Source organism: Salvelinus alpinus, chromosome 12 (genome assembly GCF_045679555.1).
Source record: "Salvelinus alpinus chromosome 12, SLU_Salpinus.1, whole genome shotgun sequence".
Classification (NCBI taxonomy): Eukaryota; Metazoa; Chordata; class Actinopteri; order Salmoniformes; family Salmonidae; genus Salvelinus; species Salvelinus alpinus.
In genome coordinates, this window is record NC_092097.1 from 33,068,730 (window position 1) to 33,084,391 (window position 15,662).

At 41.9% G+C, this 15,662-nt stretch overlaps 2 protein-coding genes across 2 annotated transcripts; one reads left to right on the plus strand and one right to left on the minus strand.

Moving 5' to 3' along the window:
- The first annotated feature begins 2,941 nt into the window (after nucleotides 1-2,941).
- Nucleotides 2,942-7,583, plus strand: LOC139535918 (tubulin alpha chain-like). Its single transcript, XM_071335868.1, has 4 exons — nucleotides 2,942-3,068; nucleotides 5,301-5,523; nucleotides 5,617-5,765; nucleotides 5,864-7,583. The coding sequence occupies exons 1-4, from the start codon at nucleotides 3,066-3,068 to the stop codon at nucleotides 6,836-6,838; spliced, it is 1,350 nt and encodes a 449-aa protein (XP_071191969.1). The 5' UTR covers nucleotides 2,942-3,065; the 3' UTR covers nucleotides 6,839-7,583.
- Nucleotides 7,584-7,585: 2 nt separating this feature from the next.
- On the minus strand, nucleotides 7,586-15,122 carry LOC139535917 (melanocyte protein PMEL-like). The gene is made up of 12 exons (XM_071335867.1): nucleotides 14,971-15,122; nucleotides 12,459-12,554; nucleotides 12,215-12,361; nucleotides 11,927-12,073; nucleotides 11,510-11,671; nucleotides 11,046-11,351; nucleotides 10,047-10,913; nucleotides 9,764-9,943; nucleotides 9,541-9,643; nucleotides 9,214-9,419; nucleotides 9,005-9,095; nucleotides 7,586-8,731 (listed from the first exon to the last, which is right to left on the minus strand). Exons 1-12 carry the CDS (start codon nucleotides 15,026-15,028, stop codon nucleotides 8,578-8,580), a joined length of 2,517 nt encoding a protein of 838 aa, XP_071191968.1. The 5' UTR covers nucleotides 15,029-15,122; the 3' UTR covers nucleotides 7,586-8,577.
- Between the last annotated feature and the right edge of the window lie 540 nt (nucleotides 15,123-15,662).

The window sequence follows — 15,662 nt, forward strand, 5'->3', positions numbered from 1 at the left end:
TGATGTTTATGCATGGCTTTGTGTGAGGCTCTGCAGGGTGTGTGGCAGACAATGGGCCATTGGTAACATCTGCTAGTAGAACCTGAATGTTGAATGTGGTGCCTTCTAATGGCTTAGCAGGGATCCAGAAGAGCTGGGTTTCCCTTGGTTATTTACGTTTACCCATGTAGCCTACTTAACTCTGCAGCAAGATGCTTAAAGGCTAGTCTCGAAAACCCGATCCTAGGCAACACAGTCTCTGGTTTCAATGATGGACTCTTTTGGCATAGAAGAACTACATCACTGCCTACGTCACTACTTTATTCGCTTGAATAAAATACAAAATAGTATCTAGGAAGATGGAGACCTTAAAGCTTATTTTTAATGAGGGTATTTCGCAAGTAGCTTGCAACAACTAACTTAACTAAAACTACTGCAAAGGTTTTGCCTGCAACTTTGGTTCTGGCATGTCTGCCTCGTGATTTGTTGGGAGAGTACCCGGAATAAAACATTTTCCCTTATCGACATAGGCAGTTACGTAGTTCCTCTATGCCAAAAGAGTCCATCTGTCACGCCCTGACCATAGATTGCTTTGTATGTTTCTATGTTTTGTTTGGTCAATGTGTGATGTGGGTGGGCATTCTATGTTGTATGTCTAGGTTGTCTGTTTCTATGTGTTTGGCCTAGTATGGTTCTCAATCAGAGGCAGGTGTCAGTCGTTGTCTCTGATTGGGAGCCATATTTAGGTAGCCTGTTTTCCTTTGGGTTTTGTGGGTGGTTGTATCCTGTATTGTATTCACCATACGGGACTGTTTCGGGTTGTTTGTTTTGTTGTTTGTTATTTCGTTCAGTGTTCTGTTTGATTGATTAAATATATCATTATGGACACTTACCACGCTGCGTATTGGTCCGATCCTTGCTACTCCTCCTCAGACGAAGAGGACGAAACCCGTTACACCATCATTGAAACCAGACCCTAGTCAATGACCACGTTTACATACACACAGTATTCCGGATAGCAGCTCATATCCCGCTTAAAATCTTATTTGGGATAAGCTGTTTACATGCACCTTTGATATCCCGCTCAAGAGTATCCCTGTATCCATGAATAAACAGAATATTCCTAATTTAAGTTAATATGGGTTAAATAAATATTAAGTATTAAGAACCTCTCACATGTAGCATAATATAATAATAACTATATAATAATAACTCCTGCAGTATTATGCATTTCTTGCAGTAAAATTATACAACAAATATTTATTTTGTATTGGGAACAGGAGTGGAGAAATATGATTTCTTTCATTCAGCATTGTGTTACAGCCTGAAATCAAAATATATGTAATTGCTTTTCCCCCTCACCCATCTACACACTACACACTATACAGTAATGACAAAGTGAAAACATGTTTTTATCATTTTTTGCAAATGTATTGAAAATGAAATACATTTTAAATACATTTGTTCACACACCCGAGTCAATACTTTGTAGAAGCACCTTTGGTAGCGATTACAGCTGTGAGTTTTTCTGGGTACCTTGATTATCCAACATTTGCCCATTAAGCTCCTCAAAGCTCTTGGCAAATTGGTTGTTGATCATTGCTAGACAGCCATTTTCTGGTATTGCCATAGATTTTCAAGTAGATTTAAGTCAAAACTGTAACTTGGCCACTCAGGAACATTCACTGTCTTCTTCGTAAGCAACTTCAGTGAAGATTTAGCCTTGTGTTTTAGGTTATTGTCCTGCTGAAAGGTGCATTCATCTCCCAGTGTCTGTTGGAAAGCAGACTGAACCAGGTTTTCCTCTAGGATTTTGCCTGTGCTTAGCTCTATTTCATTTATGTTTTACCCCCCAAAAACTCCCCAGTCCTTAACAATTACAAGCATACCCATAACATGATGCAGCCACCACTATGCTTTAAAATATGGAGAGCGGTACTCAGTAATGTCTTGTATTGGATTTGCCCCAAACATAACACTTTGTATTCAGGACAAAAAGTGAATTGCACTGCCACATTTTTTGCAGTACTGCTTTAGTGCCTTGTTGCAAACAGGATGCATGTTTTGGAATATTTTTATTCTGGACAGGCTTACTTCTTTTTACTCTGTCAATTGGGTTAGTCTTGAGGAGTAACTACAATGTTGTTGATCCATTATCAGTTTTCTTCTATCACAGCCGTTAAACTCTGTAACTGTTTTAAAGTCACCATTGGCCTCCCACTCCGGCAACTGAGTTAGGAAGGATGCCTGTATCTTTGTAGTGACTGGGTGTATTGATACACCAACCAAAGTGTAATTAATAATTTCACCACACTCAAATGGATATTCAATGTATTTTTACCCATCTACCAACAGGTGCTCTTCTTTGTGAGGCATTGAAAAACCTCCCTGGTCTTTGTGGTTGAATCTGTGTTTGAAATTCACTGCTCAACTCAGAGACCTTACAGATAATTGTATAGAGATGAGGGAGTGAGTCCATGCAACTTATTTAGACATGTCATTACAAAGGGGATGGATACTTATTGACTCAAGACATTTCAGCTTACATTTGTGTATTAATTTGTAAAAATTCCCAAAACATAATTCCACTTTGACATTATGTGGTATTGTGTGTTGGCCAGTGACCAAAAAATCTCTATTTAATCAATTTTAAATTAAAGCTGTAACACAACAAACTGTGGAAAAAGTAAAAAATGGTGAATACTTTCTGAAGGTACTGTATATGTTGACCATACTCCAAATGGCACTCCTTTCACTGCAATAAATGATGTGGCAAAATCTTGTGAAAACAACAAACAGGACCAATGCACTGTTTTCCAAGGCTGCCTGCTGCTTGCATCTCTCTCACCATAGGCCTCATGCCTAGGCACGCTGTCGAGATCCTCTCCTCTTCCTAATTTATTAATGTTGCTGGCTCAGCCCCCTTGCGATTCTACAAATACTAGCGCGCCACGGTGTTTAAGATCAGTTACTACATCGACTCTTAACTGTCGGATAAAGTAACTTCTCTCTCAACCGAAGAGAACATTATTTAAACTTTATTTATTTTTTAGATATTTCTCTAAAACTCATATCCATCAGTAAAAATGGTGAGTACAGTTTACATTTAGAAAGTAGTCTGTTTATTTATTTATGTTGTGTGTTCATCTCTCATTTTACTCATGGTGGTGCTAGCTACTCATCTACTCCATCAATGTCGTTACATAGCCTAACATTTTGTTTCATAGAGTATATGGCTACATTCATATTGTGGCTGGATTTTCATATTGTGGCTGAAATAAGTGGTCACTGATGTATTTGACCACCATAATATGATAGGATATGCTTCAAACTGTCGAAGAAACACACTATTGCCTATAGAACCTTATTTTCAGTTGTATGTTTATTACAAATTCATATAGTGAAGGTGCTCATGTCGATTCAATTGAAAAATTCGTTACATTGTGCTTTGTGAAAATGAAAGCTCGGGTGATTGACGTGAATTGATTCCAGTTACCTTTGGCGGGCTACGGACCGAGGACGATACAGACAAATGATCTTAGCCTTAATTGTCATTTGAATATAATTTGCTATTATAAAATACTATCAAGTTCAAGTTTGACTACCGAATATAAAAAAAGGCGTTATCGAACCTGGGATAGAAGAACATTCCAGATCTCATCAACCAAACCTCTGCCGCCTTGATTGACTGCGTTTTCATGATCGTGTGAGGCGCGCCCACCTTGAAATGTAGACTATTACGTTGAGAAGAGATTTATTCTGATAGTTAGCATTTTGACACATTCTGGTAGTTTAATATCTAGTACTATAGCCATCAATGTTAGGCTATAGTCTATAATATGCGGTATGCTATAAACTACTCTATGTACATTTGATGCGTTAATTTGATTTTGACTAGAAGGCACCGGTGGACGTTTACACATTCTGTTGGCCTCTCCATCAAATTCCAAATGGTGCGCATACATTAGCCTTAAAGCGATACAAGGCAAGGTGAATGAAATAGGCAGAAAGGGGATCACATTGATAAAATGTACCGAACAGTTCTAGAAACAAACCAACGTTACCAAACTATTACAGTTACTGTGGAACAGTTTAATCAATATTGACGTTCCAATGGCCATTTAAAATGATCTAACTCTTTATTTTCGGAGGGAAGTAGCCTATATAGGAAAATAACATGGTGAACCTTATTAGTTCATCAATGGGGGCTGGTGGGGAGCTATTTCGTCCTTAATTTCTGCTGGTGCATATGGTCTCCAGAAGGACACCTGATAGGGGGAGGCTAAGGGTTAAGATCTTTCTCTGAGGTGGTCTTTTTCAGATGGATTTGTGTATAGGCCATTGTAGCCAGCTGCACCCTGGTCTTTCCATGTTCATGTTTAGATTAGCTCTCCAGGCAGCTTCTTTCCAACCAGAGAGAAGCAAATTTGATATAACAGTCACCGGTTGAAGTGTACTCGCTGCACATAAAGGCTACTATTTCTATAATGGCATTACTGTTAAATCTATGCACTGTAGAATCTGTAGTGTATTCCATTTTGCAACATGAGATGTGAGTGATTTGCCCTAGAGAGCAAAATCAAATAGCCCTAGGGTTGGTGAAAATATCTGCAGGTAGTTCTGTACAATGACCTATAGATATTATAGAGCGCCATAGCTGTTGAGTGTCCCTGGGTGTATGCACATTATAGACAAATCTAAATCATAATTTTTTTATGGAAAGTGCACAAACCACCCCCTCTTGTGCAAAACCACAAACGGTTTCCTGCCAGTGCCCAGTTGCTTAGCAACGGAATTATGCTAGAAAATCCCTTTGGAACAGTAGGGTGTAGCTGGAGAGAGGAAGGGAAGGGGAGGAGTGTGAGGGAGGAGGGGGGATGGTTGCGTGATTCGTCATGGTTCAGCCCATGCTGCAGCTTTTGATCCTCTCTCCTGCAGACTTCAGTCTCAGGGCGGTACCTCTAAATGGCACAATTCCCATTTTTCCCACTTTCTCAATGCCATTTCTGCTCTCAGAACAGTGGGGATGATTGTGTGGAATAGCTGCAGTGCGGGAAAATGCAACCTTCTGAATTTCAGTTCACCCTTCAGGAAGAGTAGCTGCTGCTTTAGCAAAAGCTAATGGGGATCCTAATAAATTAGTAATATACTAAATGAAAAGATTGCAAGAATCTAATTTGCATTGGATTAGACATTATGGAGAGTGTATACTATTTTGATGCTATAAATGCACATGAGAACGCTTTGGTGACATCATTAACATTTACCTTGATTGTGTGCAGTGGGATCCAATTCAATTGCTCTCTCTCCTCTTTCTCCAGCGTGAGTGTATCTCCATCCACGTGGGTCAGGCTGGCGTCCAGATTGGCAATGCCTGCTGGGAGCTCTACTGTCTGGAGCACGGGATCCAGCCGGACGGTCAGATGCCCAGTGACAAGACCATTGGAGGAGGAGACGACTCCTTCAACACCTTCTTCAGTGAGACTGGAGCTGGCAAGCACGTCCCCAGGGCTGTGTTTGTAGATCTGGAGCCCACTGTCATCGGTAAGATCACTTTGTCTTGAAACAATGACGTTCTGTTAACATTGGTCTATCTCCTTAGTCTTGGGAAAAGCTAACAAGTATTTATTTCTCCAGATGAGGTGCGTTCTGGAACTTACCGCCAGCTCTTCCACCCTGAGCAGCTGATCACTGGGAAGGAGGATGCAGCCAACAACTACGCCCGTGGGCATTACACCGTCGGCAAAGAGATTATTGACTTGGTTCTGGACAGGACCCGCAAACTGGTGACAACTCTTATTAACATACACTCTACATCTCTGTACATTCTCTATCTTTATCCAACCATAATGATCTGAAACATCTCTCCTCCCTCTCTCTCTAGGCTGACCAGTGCACTGGCCTCCAGGGCTTCCTGGTCTTCCACAGCTTCGGAGGTGGCACTGGTTCTGGTTTCACCTCCCTGTTGATGGAGCGCTTGTCTGTTGACTACGGCAAGAAGTCCAAGCTTGAGTTCTCCATTTATCCAGCTCCTCAGGTGTCCACAGCCGTTGTTGAGCCCTACAACGCCATCCTGACCACCCACACCACCCTGGAGCACTCTGATTGTGCTTTCATGGTAGACAATGAGGCCATCTATGACATCTGCCGTAGGAACCTTGATATCGAGCGTCCCTCCTACACTAATCTTAACAGGTTGATCAGTCAGATTGTGTCCTCCATCACTGCTTCCCTCCGATTTGATGGTGCCCTCAATGTTGATCTGACAGAGTTCCAGACCAACTTGGTGCCCTACCCCCGTATCCACTTCCCCCTGGCCACCTATGCCCCAGTGATCTCGGCAGAGAAGGCTTACCATGAGCAGCTCTCTGTGTCTGAGATCACAAATGCTTGCTTTGAGCCATGTAATCAGATGGTGAAATGTGACCCACGTCACGGCAAGTACATGGCCTGCTGTCTGCTGTACCGTGGCGACGTTGTGCCCAAAGATGTCAATGCTGCCATTGCCACCATCAAAACAAAACGCTCCATCCAGTTTGTAGACTGGTGCCCAACTGGTTTCAAGGTTGGTATCAACTACCAGCCCCCAACTGTGGTACCTGGTGGAGATCTGGCCAAGGTCCAGAGGGCAGTGTGCATGCTTAGCAACACCACTGCAGTGGCAGAGGCCTGGGCCCGTCTTGACCACAAGTTTGATCTGATGTACGCCAAGCGTGCTTTTGTGCACTGGTACGTAGGTGAGGGTATGGAGGAGGGAGAGTTCTCTGAGGCCAGGGAGGACATGGCTGCCCTGGAAAAAGATTATGAAGAGGTGGGCGTCGACTCCATTGAGGGAGAGGAGGAGGGAGAGGAGTATTAAAGTGAATTAATTTGCCCTAGTCAAATCACAAGCAAGCTTATCACTGGTTACAAGTTAATATGGCTCAGCTTTCCTTATTAGTGTTGGAAATTGCTAGCAAGCACTGTCACACATCATAGATTGGGCGGCAGGTAGCCTAGCGATTAAGAGCGACCAGGTGAAAGAAAATGTGTCAATGTGCCTTTGAGCAAGGCATTTAGCCCTAAATGCTCTGGAAAATAGAGTCTGCTAAGTGACTAAAATGGAAATGCCATGATGTCCGTTTGCACCGAAAAGGAAAGGAAATGTGCTGTAGTTGTGTTCAGGGAATGTTATGGTGATGCAATGGTTTTACTTTTTACAGTTTTACACTGCAACTTTCTGTCCTCTTCTGACTTTGATATATAATAAATTACTTAATTTTTTAAAACATTTTCAACGAAATTCAATGGATCTTCATCAGCTTCACTCACCAGGACTTATCACAGTATTTCCCAAGAATAAATAATAATAATTATTATTGCAGTGTAATAACCATGTATGTACATATTGTTATATAGTTCTACAACTATCTGTTTGTGTAATTACACATAGGCAATTTATATGCATATAAAATCGCACACAATTTATATGCATATATTTGGCAATTTTTTTAAACTTGCAGCAACGTTATGCTCTTTTCCAGCAGCTTAACAAAATATTTCATGCAGCATTCTGAGAAATGTCAACAGAATCAAAACTAAATAAAATGAACATTTTAATGCAATAGAGTTGTGCCTTTCTTTTTATTTATCTCAAACCGACACATCATTGCATTTTCCCCATGGTTCTTTTTATATACATTTTTATCTGAAATACATAACGTAAAAGCAATAGCTTGTTCTTTATATTTAATCATGTAAATCATATCTTACTTCTGACATCAACTGGTTTACAATAAGAAGAGACAGCTTTAGTATTGAGTATTGATTGTGGTGACAATTAGAGGTTCCTCCTCTTAATTCGTGGCAATGTAACGATAACACCCAAAACAGTTCAATTCTGAATAGACTTCAAGACTCACATCAATAATAAACCACTCAACGCGCTTACATTTCTTGATCTATGGACAGGAAAATCAGTACTAGTTTAGTAAGGGCATGGAGGACAAAAGCAAGAATGCAAGCTTAGATAGGACTAGGAAAATGTGAAGGTATACCGGTAGTTGAAGATTCTTACATAATTTACATTTTAATGCTTATTTTTGGGGTGACATTATATATGTTATATCACAGTGCTGTGATTTTTTGGGCAATTCAAATTAGACCAGTTAACAAAGAAAATGTATGTGTTGAAAGGTTACAAGAGGCAGTCATTCATTGTTATGATTACATTCTAAGGAAGAGTGAGTAATAACAGAAAAAGCACAGCATAAATTGCTACATTTTTGTAAACGTTCATCAGTTTTTATTTTCTTAAATAAAAAAGTATGTGGGTCAAAATAAATATAATATTTTGTCACAAGTGATGCAATGGGAGAAACAAACACATTTATTTAGGCTTTTGGGGTTTCTTTTTTGTTCTGTGTTGAAAATGTATACATTTCTAAAACATTATACTTTTTATTAAAGTTACTTTCAGTGTAATGATACAGAATACAACTGCTTGTTCTTGTTGCATTTTGTCTCTGCATTAGGGTGGCTGTGTGTGTCTGAGTGATATTTAAGTGTTAACATGCATGAGTGTGTGTGTGCTTTATCAGTGCAGATGGTTATGAGTTTTCACACCACCCTTCCCTGAAGCAGTGGGCTTCTTTCTCCTGGTGACTGTCGGCTCAGAAGGTTCCACAGCAGCATCGGCACAGACGTGTTTCCAGAGCTTCCCATGCTGCCGCCAGTTGAGTCCTCCCTCAGTGGACGGTATTGGTTAAACCGCCTGGTTGAAAAACACAAGTTAGCTGCCATTCATGCTACAGTTAAAAAATAAAAAATAAGATGTGCATTATATTGTATAAAACCACACATAATATTTCAAAATGAATAATTTATTTAGATAGAAATGGCATGGGATATAATGTGGAATTATCTTCAGTGGACCACTATGTGTCAAATAGTTTTTGTGGATCATAAATCAATTATCAATTTGGAGAAACCAGGAAGTGTGTGACTTTGTTGACTTGTACGGTGGTTAGAACTGTCTTTCACTCACTTGTAGGTCAAAGCAATGGCACCAGCAACAGAGACAAGGACCATGACACCCAGAACCGCGGCCACAGTGCCTGTTGGGGAGGAGTTGGAGCCTGCAACCACAACACATTTCGAGGAAGGTATGGTACACTCCACGATCAGTGAAATGTCAAATGAAAAGGATTTTACAGTTCATAAAGTTATATGTACAGGTTCGTTAATTTCACTCACCCACAGTCACACTAACTTTAGCACTGGCCACAGCCAGACTAACATCATTGGCCAGGGACACGTTGATGCAGAACACTCCAGAGTCGTTGAAGAACTGGCGAATGATCATCTGACAATCTGGGGAGGGTGTCACGTTGTTACAGATGGTCTCCACAGGCGTGATGCAGTCTGCGTCCGAGATGATGGTGCACACTTCATTGGGCAGGCTATGTAATATGTAAAGAAAAGGTGGAAATATAAAGGTGATGGCAATGTTCAAAATACTAATTTCAATAGGAATGTGCACGGTCCCTTGGGTCCTGTTTCCACTGCTAGTTGGCTACTCACCTCCCCTGGCAGGTGATGGTCAGGTCCACAGCATTCTGCACAACCTCAGTGGCCAGAGACACCACGTTGGCCACCTGGGTGATCTCCACACTCTCAATACCCTCTGAGAAATGAGATCGGTTGAGAGATCATTATCAGCAACCATCACCTGCATTTTACATCTCAACTGTGACTGTATTGAAAATACTGTACATTTACAGTATCTGGACATATGTGGACTTACGGACAACGTCCACGGCGGTCGAGAAGGAGCCGTAGCGGTATATCATACAGTTGTCAGCCGCTGTAAGTTCAGGAGCCTGTCTTTTAGCCACAACAAGAGCCACCTGTGTCTCTGTGTCTGCCTCTATCTCAGCCTCTGCTGCTACCTCACTCTCCACTGGAGCAGTCACTGCTGCTGGTGCTGAAGAGGAACAAAAATACAGTAAGTTAATAATATTATGAAATGGCTCAAATCATGTTTTTGATTGTATACAGAATGACTAAGTAACTAAGTAACTGATTACCTGCAGTGGCATCAGCTGCAACCTCATTCACTGTCTCTACGACCTCTGCTTCTAGCTCTGCCTCGGCCTCAAGAGCAAGTTCAGCTGGCACCACCTCCACCACAGCTGCAGCCTCCGTGGCGGCAAGAGCAATGACGTTAGCTGTAGGGGCCACCGTCTCGACCTGGGCCACCTCTGTTGCAGCCGCAACCTCAGCCACCACCTCAGCATCGGCAGCTACGGTTGCCTCCTCCACGGGTGTAACGGTGGCTACAGCTGGGACCTGTGGGAGGACTGTGGCCGGCAGGTCCACTGTGGACTCTTCTCCCTCTGCAACTGGAGCAACTGAAGCAGCAGCGTTGATGGCGGGCATATCTGCAGCCGTCGCCTCTACCACTGCTGTTTCGGCAGCTGCAACTGCATCAGCATCAACAGTAGCCTCTTCAGTTGCTGGGGTGACGGAGGCAGCTGTGGCTCCCTCCACAGCTGGCACAGGGGCAGGGACCTCAATGGCTGCAGCAGCCGTGTCTTCTGCTGTGGCATCGGCTTCTACTGCAGGGACAGAGGCAGGGTCCTCTGTTGCTGGGATGACGGCTGGATCATCTGCTACTGAGGCAACCACCTCGACTCCCTCTGCGGCTGCGGCTGCGTCGTCAGCTGTGGGTTCTGCTTCAGCTGTGGCACCGGCTTCGACTGCAGTTTCGGCTGCGGCTGTGTCTGTGCTTTCAGCTATGGCTGGGTTTTCGGCTGCAGCTGCATCTGTGTCTGCGGCCTCAGCAGGGGCAACGTCAGAGGCAGGCACATCCAGGGCGATGTCAGCTGGAGCTGCCCTTGGGGTAGAGACCACCACAACAACGGCAGGAGCACCGGAGGGATCCATAGGCATCACTGGTTGAAAACACAAGAAGAAAGGCAACAGTTATGACTGTTATATACACTGAATATGCATTGACTTTTGTAAAGGGAAGATTGGACCCAATAAATGGATTCGCTGTAAAATAGAAAATCGATGTCTCTCACCAGTGGGGCTGGCAGCGGTGGGGTCTGCAGGTGTGTCACAGCCATTGGGGATGCTTGCCATCAGGACCACCTGAGGCCTGTATGTGCCGGTGTTGAGGTATGTATGTGTGACCTGGTGCTCCCTGGAGATGAGGGTGCCACTGTTGTCACCAAAGTCCCAGTTAAAGGTGACGTCTGAGGCGCTGAGGTACTGGCTGGGGTCGTGGAGGCTGATGCTAAAGGCAATGGCCCGATTCTGGATGAAGCTCTGGTCAGCCTCGTTCACATCGTTAATTTGAGTCAGCGACACTGTGAAGGGGATCTGGTCTGGGGAGGCACAAAGCAAAGGCAAAATATGTCACATCGTGACATCAATGCTGTGAATTCAAATTATTTCAAATTATCAATTGAAGTCAAATTAGGGTTGATTGAATATTGGTTTAAATAAGATTTTGTGCACTTAAACCCTGGTTCCAGCTACCCACCTGTGATGGAGAAGGTTGTGGAGGCATAGCCCAGAGGGATGAACTTGTCCTTGCCACGGTAGTGGTAGATGACTACCTCCATGTTGTAAGAGCCCAGGGGCACATTGTCCGTGCCGATGGTGAGAGAGGAGGAGGTCCCATCCGCCACCTGCCAGTAACGTCCTGGGATACAAAGCAGTGGTGTTAGTAGTTAGAAAAACCAGCAGCGCTTATAAAAATGAACAGCCTGATGATCAAATCTTCTGTTGACAAAACTCCCAAGAACATTAGCTGCTTCATTAGTCCTTTCAACCCTCTTATGAAAGGAATGATTTCACAGTGCACACTGTGCACAGCTTTGTAAATACCAGAAATCATTGTGTTATTGTATTAGCATTTTCTCACATGAATGTCTGTAAATGAAAGAGCTGTCCTTACCCCATGTCTTCCATACAAACACGTAGTGTGGTTTCCTGTCTGCTGTCCCATTGAAGGGGGTGCCATCAGGGAAGACTCCGCTGTACTCTCCTGAAGGACCAGAGACCTGGTCGGGATACACAGCCTGGCCTTGACGGTACTGTGTTCCTGTAGCAGAGGAACACGACACCCAGTTCAACATAAAAGGTTAGGGACACTAGAAAAAGACTGTATGCCTATAGGACCAACAAAAAAACTGTGGGATCAGTGGGGTATGGTATAGTGGTTGAATTTGGAAGAAGAGCTCACCATTGACAGTGCAGTTACGCGCCCACACCACCTGTCCATCAGGAAGCACTGTCTGGTTTGATGGGAAGCGAAGGTCGATGTTAAAGGTTGCCTTTGCGCCAGTCAGGGTGGGTGCATCATTTTTCACATCGAATGTAACTTCTCCACCTGATGACAGAAAGTGATAAATACATCAATAGAAAGTAGTTAATGTTTTTATATTAAGTGATTGATCTATAAAAAATGCAATAAAGTGAGAACCCACCAGTCCAACAGTCTCTGTATCGGGAGTCCCCATCCTTCCACACTGGATATATCCCTGAGTTCCATGAGCGGTAGCGTGTAAAACGTGTTTTAGGCTCTGTAAAAAGAAAAGTGTTTAAGTTTTAGGGTAATTTTCCTCTCGTTCTCCTAATTGTTTTTGTTGATCACACTTTGACATAGTGAACTTCTACTACTACATGACATGTTATCCATTCATATGAATCATATTATTGAGATTTTATCAGTTATTTAGCATCTCCAGTAGGTATGGTGAGGTATTGCCATTAGGTATCAGCAAAAACGCTACCGGAAAATCTGTTTGTAAGACCAGTTGATCACTGCAGTACTAAATCTAAACGTAAATCTGAGGTTGAAAATGCTCTTTTATTAGGACTTTGTCTAGACATTGGTCAGGATCAGGATCCTGGCACCCAGAACTCATTACCTACCAGGCTAATTAAATAGCATTTACTTTTATAATGTCTTTTGTGAATGTCATGCGAAGATCTACTACTCAGACCGACTCAAATGCTTATTGAAAATGTTGACAATTTCTACTGTTCTAAAATCTATTTATCTCCAAATCTACAGTATCTGACCCTTCCTTACTGAAATACAGCCGTGGCTATTCTATTTTATGACCACATGATTATACGGGGAAGTGTTCTCTGCCCTGTTGCCTACCCTGGGTAGAGGAAAAGTTATTATCATAACACTACAGTTTGGGATATGGGCGTATGATGGGGTGTGGACAAAGACATTTACCAACATTTTACTGAAAGAAGGACAAAAATAATTGTTTGACATGTAGATAGCGGTGGTGAGTAGTTCAGGTATTTCTTTGATGGTTGTGGAAGGGGGAGGAGGGAGCGAGGTGGGGGTTCCAGGTGGTGTGAGTCACACGGCCCCTGCAATCCCCCTCAATCCCTTTCATGTGACTGTCAGCTGAGCGCAGGCAGCTGTAATCCCAACTGCTGGAATGAGGGGAGCCTCTGTGGTGCTCAGACATCAGGGCGGCCTTATTCTCCTACTGTTGTTCCTGTGTGTGTGTATGTGTGTGTGTGTGTGTGTGCGTGCGTGTGTGTGTGTGCACGAGTTTGTTAAGGATTTAGGAAACCTCAACACCTACATTATCTTCCGTTATTGTGAGCCCCTTGTATTCCCCATATGATACTGTACAGTCACACTCAGCTTCAACAACCTCAGGAATGCAAATTCCAAAAGATCTAATTCATAATGACAAGCCATAATATCATTATCGTGTGCAGTCATTAATCAGATCGTCACACTTCAAACTGATTTCTGATGAAAACACCAGTATCTCCTACCAAGTTACCAAGTTAATTACAGTTTGTGATTTGGTTTGATATCCATCAGATGCAACACATTGCTAGATTGCTAGATAAACTTAGATAAAAAATAATACACTTTGAACTGCATGATTGACAGTGAAATTCCAACATTAGTACTGATGTTCCCTCTTGGAAAAATTGAGTTAATCTATTTTATTGTTGATAGCTGAGATAAAGTGTTCACCTTACTATTTAAACTCCAGGATACACATTAGAGTTTTAGGGCTTGGAGTGCAGATAATGTTTTACCAAATTGTTTGGTAATATGTGATACCAAAATGAACTGTATGATGAGCTCATGTCAAAACTTAGTGTGCGTTTACTCAGGATCTTCATTATGAAATTCTTCACACTTTAAATTTGAACTGATTTGCACAAATTATGTTGTTACTTAGAAGATTGTACTTGTATACTCTTTGAAAATGTTGTTATTTCAGACACTGGTAGTTCTGTAAATTCACCAGGTATTGAAACGCTTTACTATATGCAGATATATGTAGAGTATATATGCAGTGTATAGAGGAGTAATGCATAGATTATTATTAATCCTACAGTGTTCCAAAATTCCGGCTTTAGAGCTCAGGTTTCTACACAGACCCTGAGAATAAAAGAAACCATTCAAACTAAGTTGAAGATATTACAGAAATGAATGATATGAGAGAGACCACTGTTATTCACTATTACTGAATAATTACGTTAGTTGAGCTTGTCCAAGTTCCATTAGTGTGTAAACAACTATACAATTAATTATTGTTTCTTATTAATAACATGATGATTGACGGATCATCAGACAAGTTATATTGTACGTATTGATTAGTCAAATGTACGAGTTTATGGAATACAAAAAATGCAATTAGATGATATTTGGGGAAATATAGAACAACACAAACATTTCACTACTAAAGGGGATTGTTAGCACAAATGTCCTTTCACACGCAGCTGGAAAGCTGTGAACATTCTACATTATTTCTAATTACTCAGTGAGTACTTAGCAAGGCTCAGTGATAATCTCTTCCATTATTTCAATCCGTCCCACCTCAGCCCCATCTCTCCTCCAACACTGCACATAATTCAAGAAAGATGGGATGGAGAAACAGATATTTATCAAGTAGATATATATCAAGTAGATATTTTCATGCAGAAAATAATCCATATACTCACTTGCTCCTAAAGCTGCTGACAAGAGAGCCAACACTAGTACTATCAGTACAGTCTTCATTGTGCGTGGTTGTGTGTGTCCTTCTTTGCCCAGTTCCTAACCCTCGTCCTAGTCTTTAAAACCTAACAACACACCACCCGGAGAGATTTGTGGTAGGATGTCCGATTCCCTATAAAAGAGTCTTGGACCATAAATTACCATAAACTTGCCTCTCACCTCTGACATCATAGGAAGTCTACAAACCAGCCCCTCCCACTCTAATCAACTGTGTGAATAGACAGACACACACTTTGTTAGCAATGCTATTATGTTTTCACATGTTTAATTGGATAATTACAGTAGCTAAAGGGATTAACCTTAACTTAGTGATACCATCCACCCAGAAAACATATTTCCACATGCCAGAATGCATTTTAAAAAATCATCAGTAATGCCATCTTCCCACTGGATAAAGATGACGCATAAAACACTTACATTTATTTTGAAGAACTGAAGAAATTATCAGATTTTGGACATATTATTTTCTCTAACAAGTACAGAACGTTAGGTTTCCCATTTTCATCAGAGAGTGGGAACCTTCTGGAATTAGAGGCCTAGTGGTTGTGGTGTGAAAAAAAGCAATAGCCTCACAAAGTAAGGATGATGAGTGTGTTGGAGTGTTGTCTGAGGATACACAGCATCTGAGGGGCCTATT

What these genes read in the sequence shown, in the direction of transcription:
- LOC139535918 (XM_071335868.1), top strand. An exon ending in TCTGGAGCCCACTGTCATCG is followed by an intron (nt 5,524 to 5,616) that starts GTAAGATCACTT and finishes TTATTTCTCCAG; the next exon opens with ATGAGGTGCGTTCTGGAACT. An exon ending in TGGACAGGACCCGCAAACTG is followed by an intron (nt 5,766 to 5,863) that starts GTGACAACTCTT and finishes CTCTCTCTCTAG; the next exon opens with GCTGACCAGTGCACTGGCCT.
- LOC139535917 (XM_071335867.1), bottom strand. Translation starts at nt 15,028, where the DNA reads ATGAAGACTGTACTGATAGTACTAGTGTTGGCTCTCTTGTCAGCAGCT. An exon ending in ATACAGAGACTGTTGGACTG is followed by an intron (nt 12,362 to 12,458) that starts GTGGGTTCTCAC and finishes TTCTGTCATCAG; the next exon opens with GTGGAGAAGTTACATTCGAT. An exon ending in CACCGCTGCCAGCCCCACTG is followed by an intron (nt 10,914 to 11,045) that starts GTGAGAGACATC and finishes GTTTTCAACCAG; the next exon opens with TGATGCCTATGGATCCCTCC.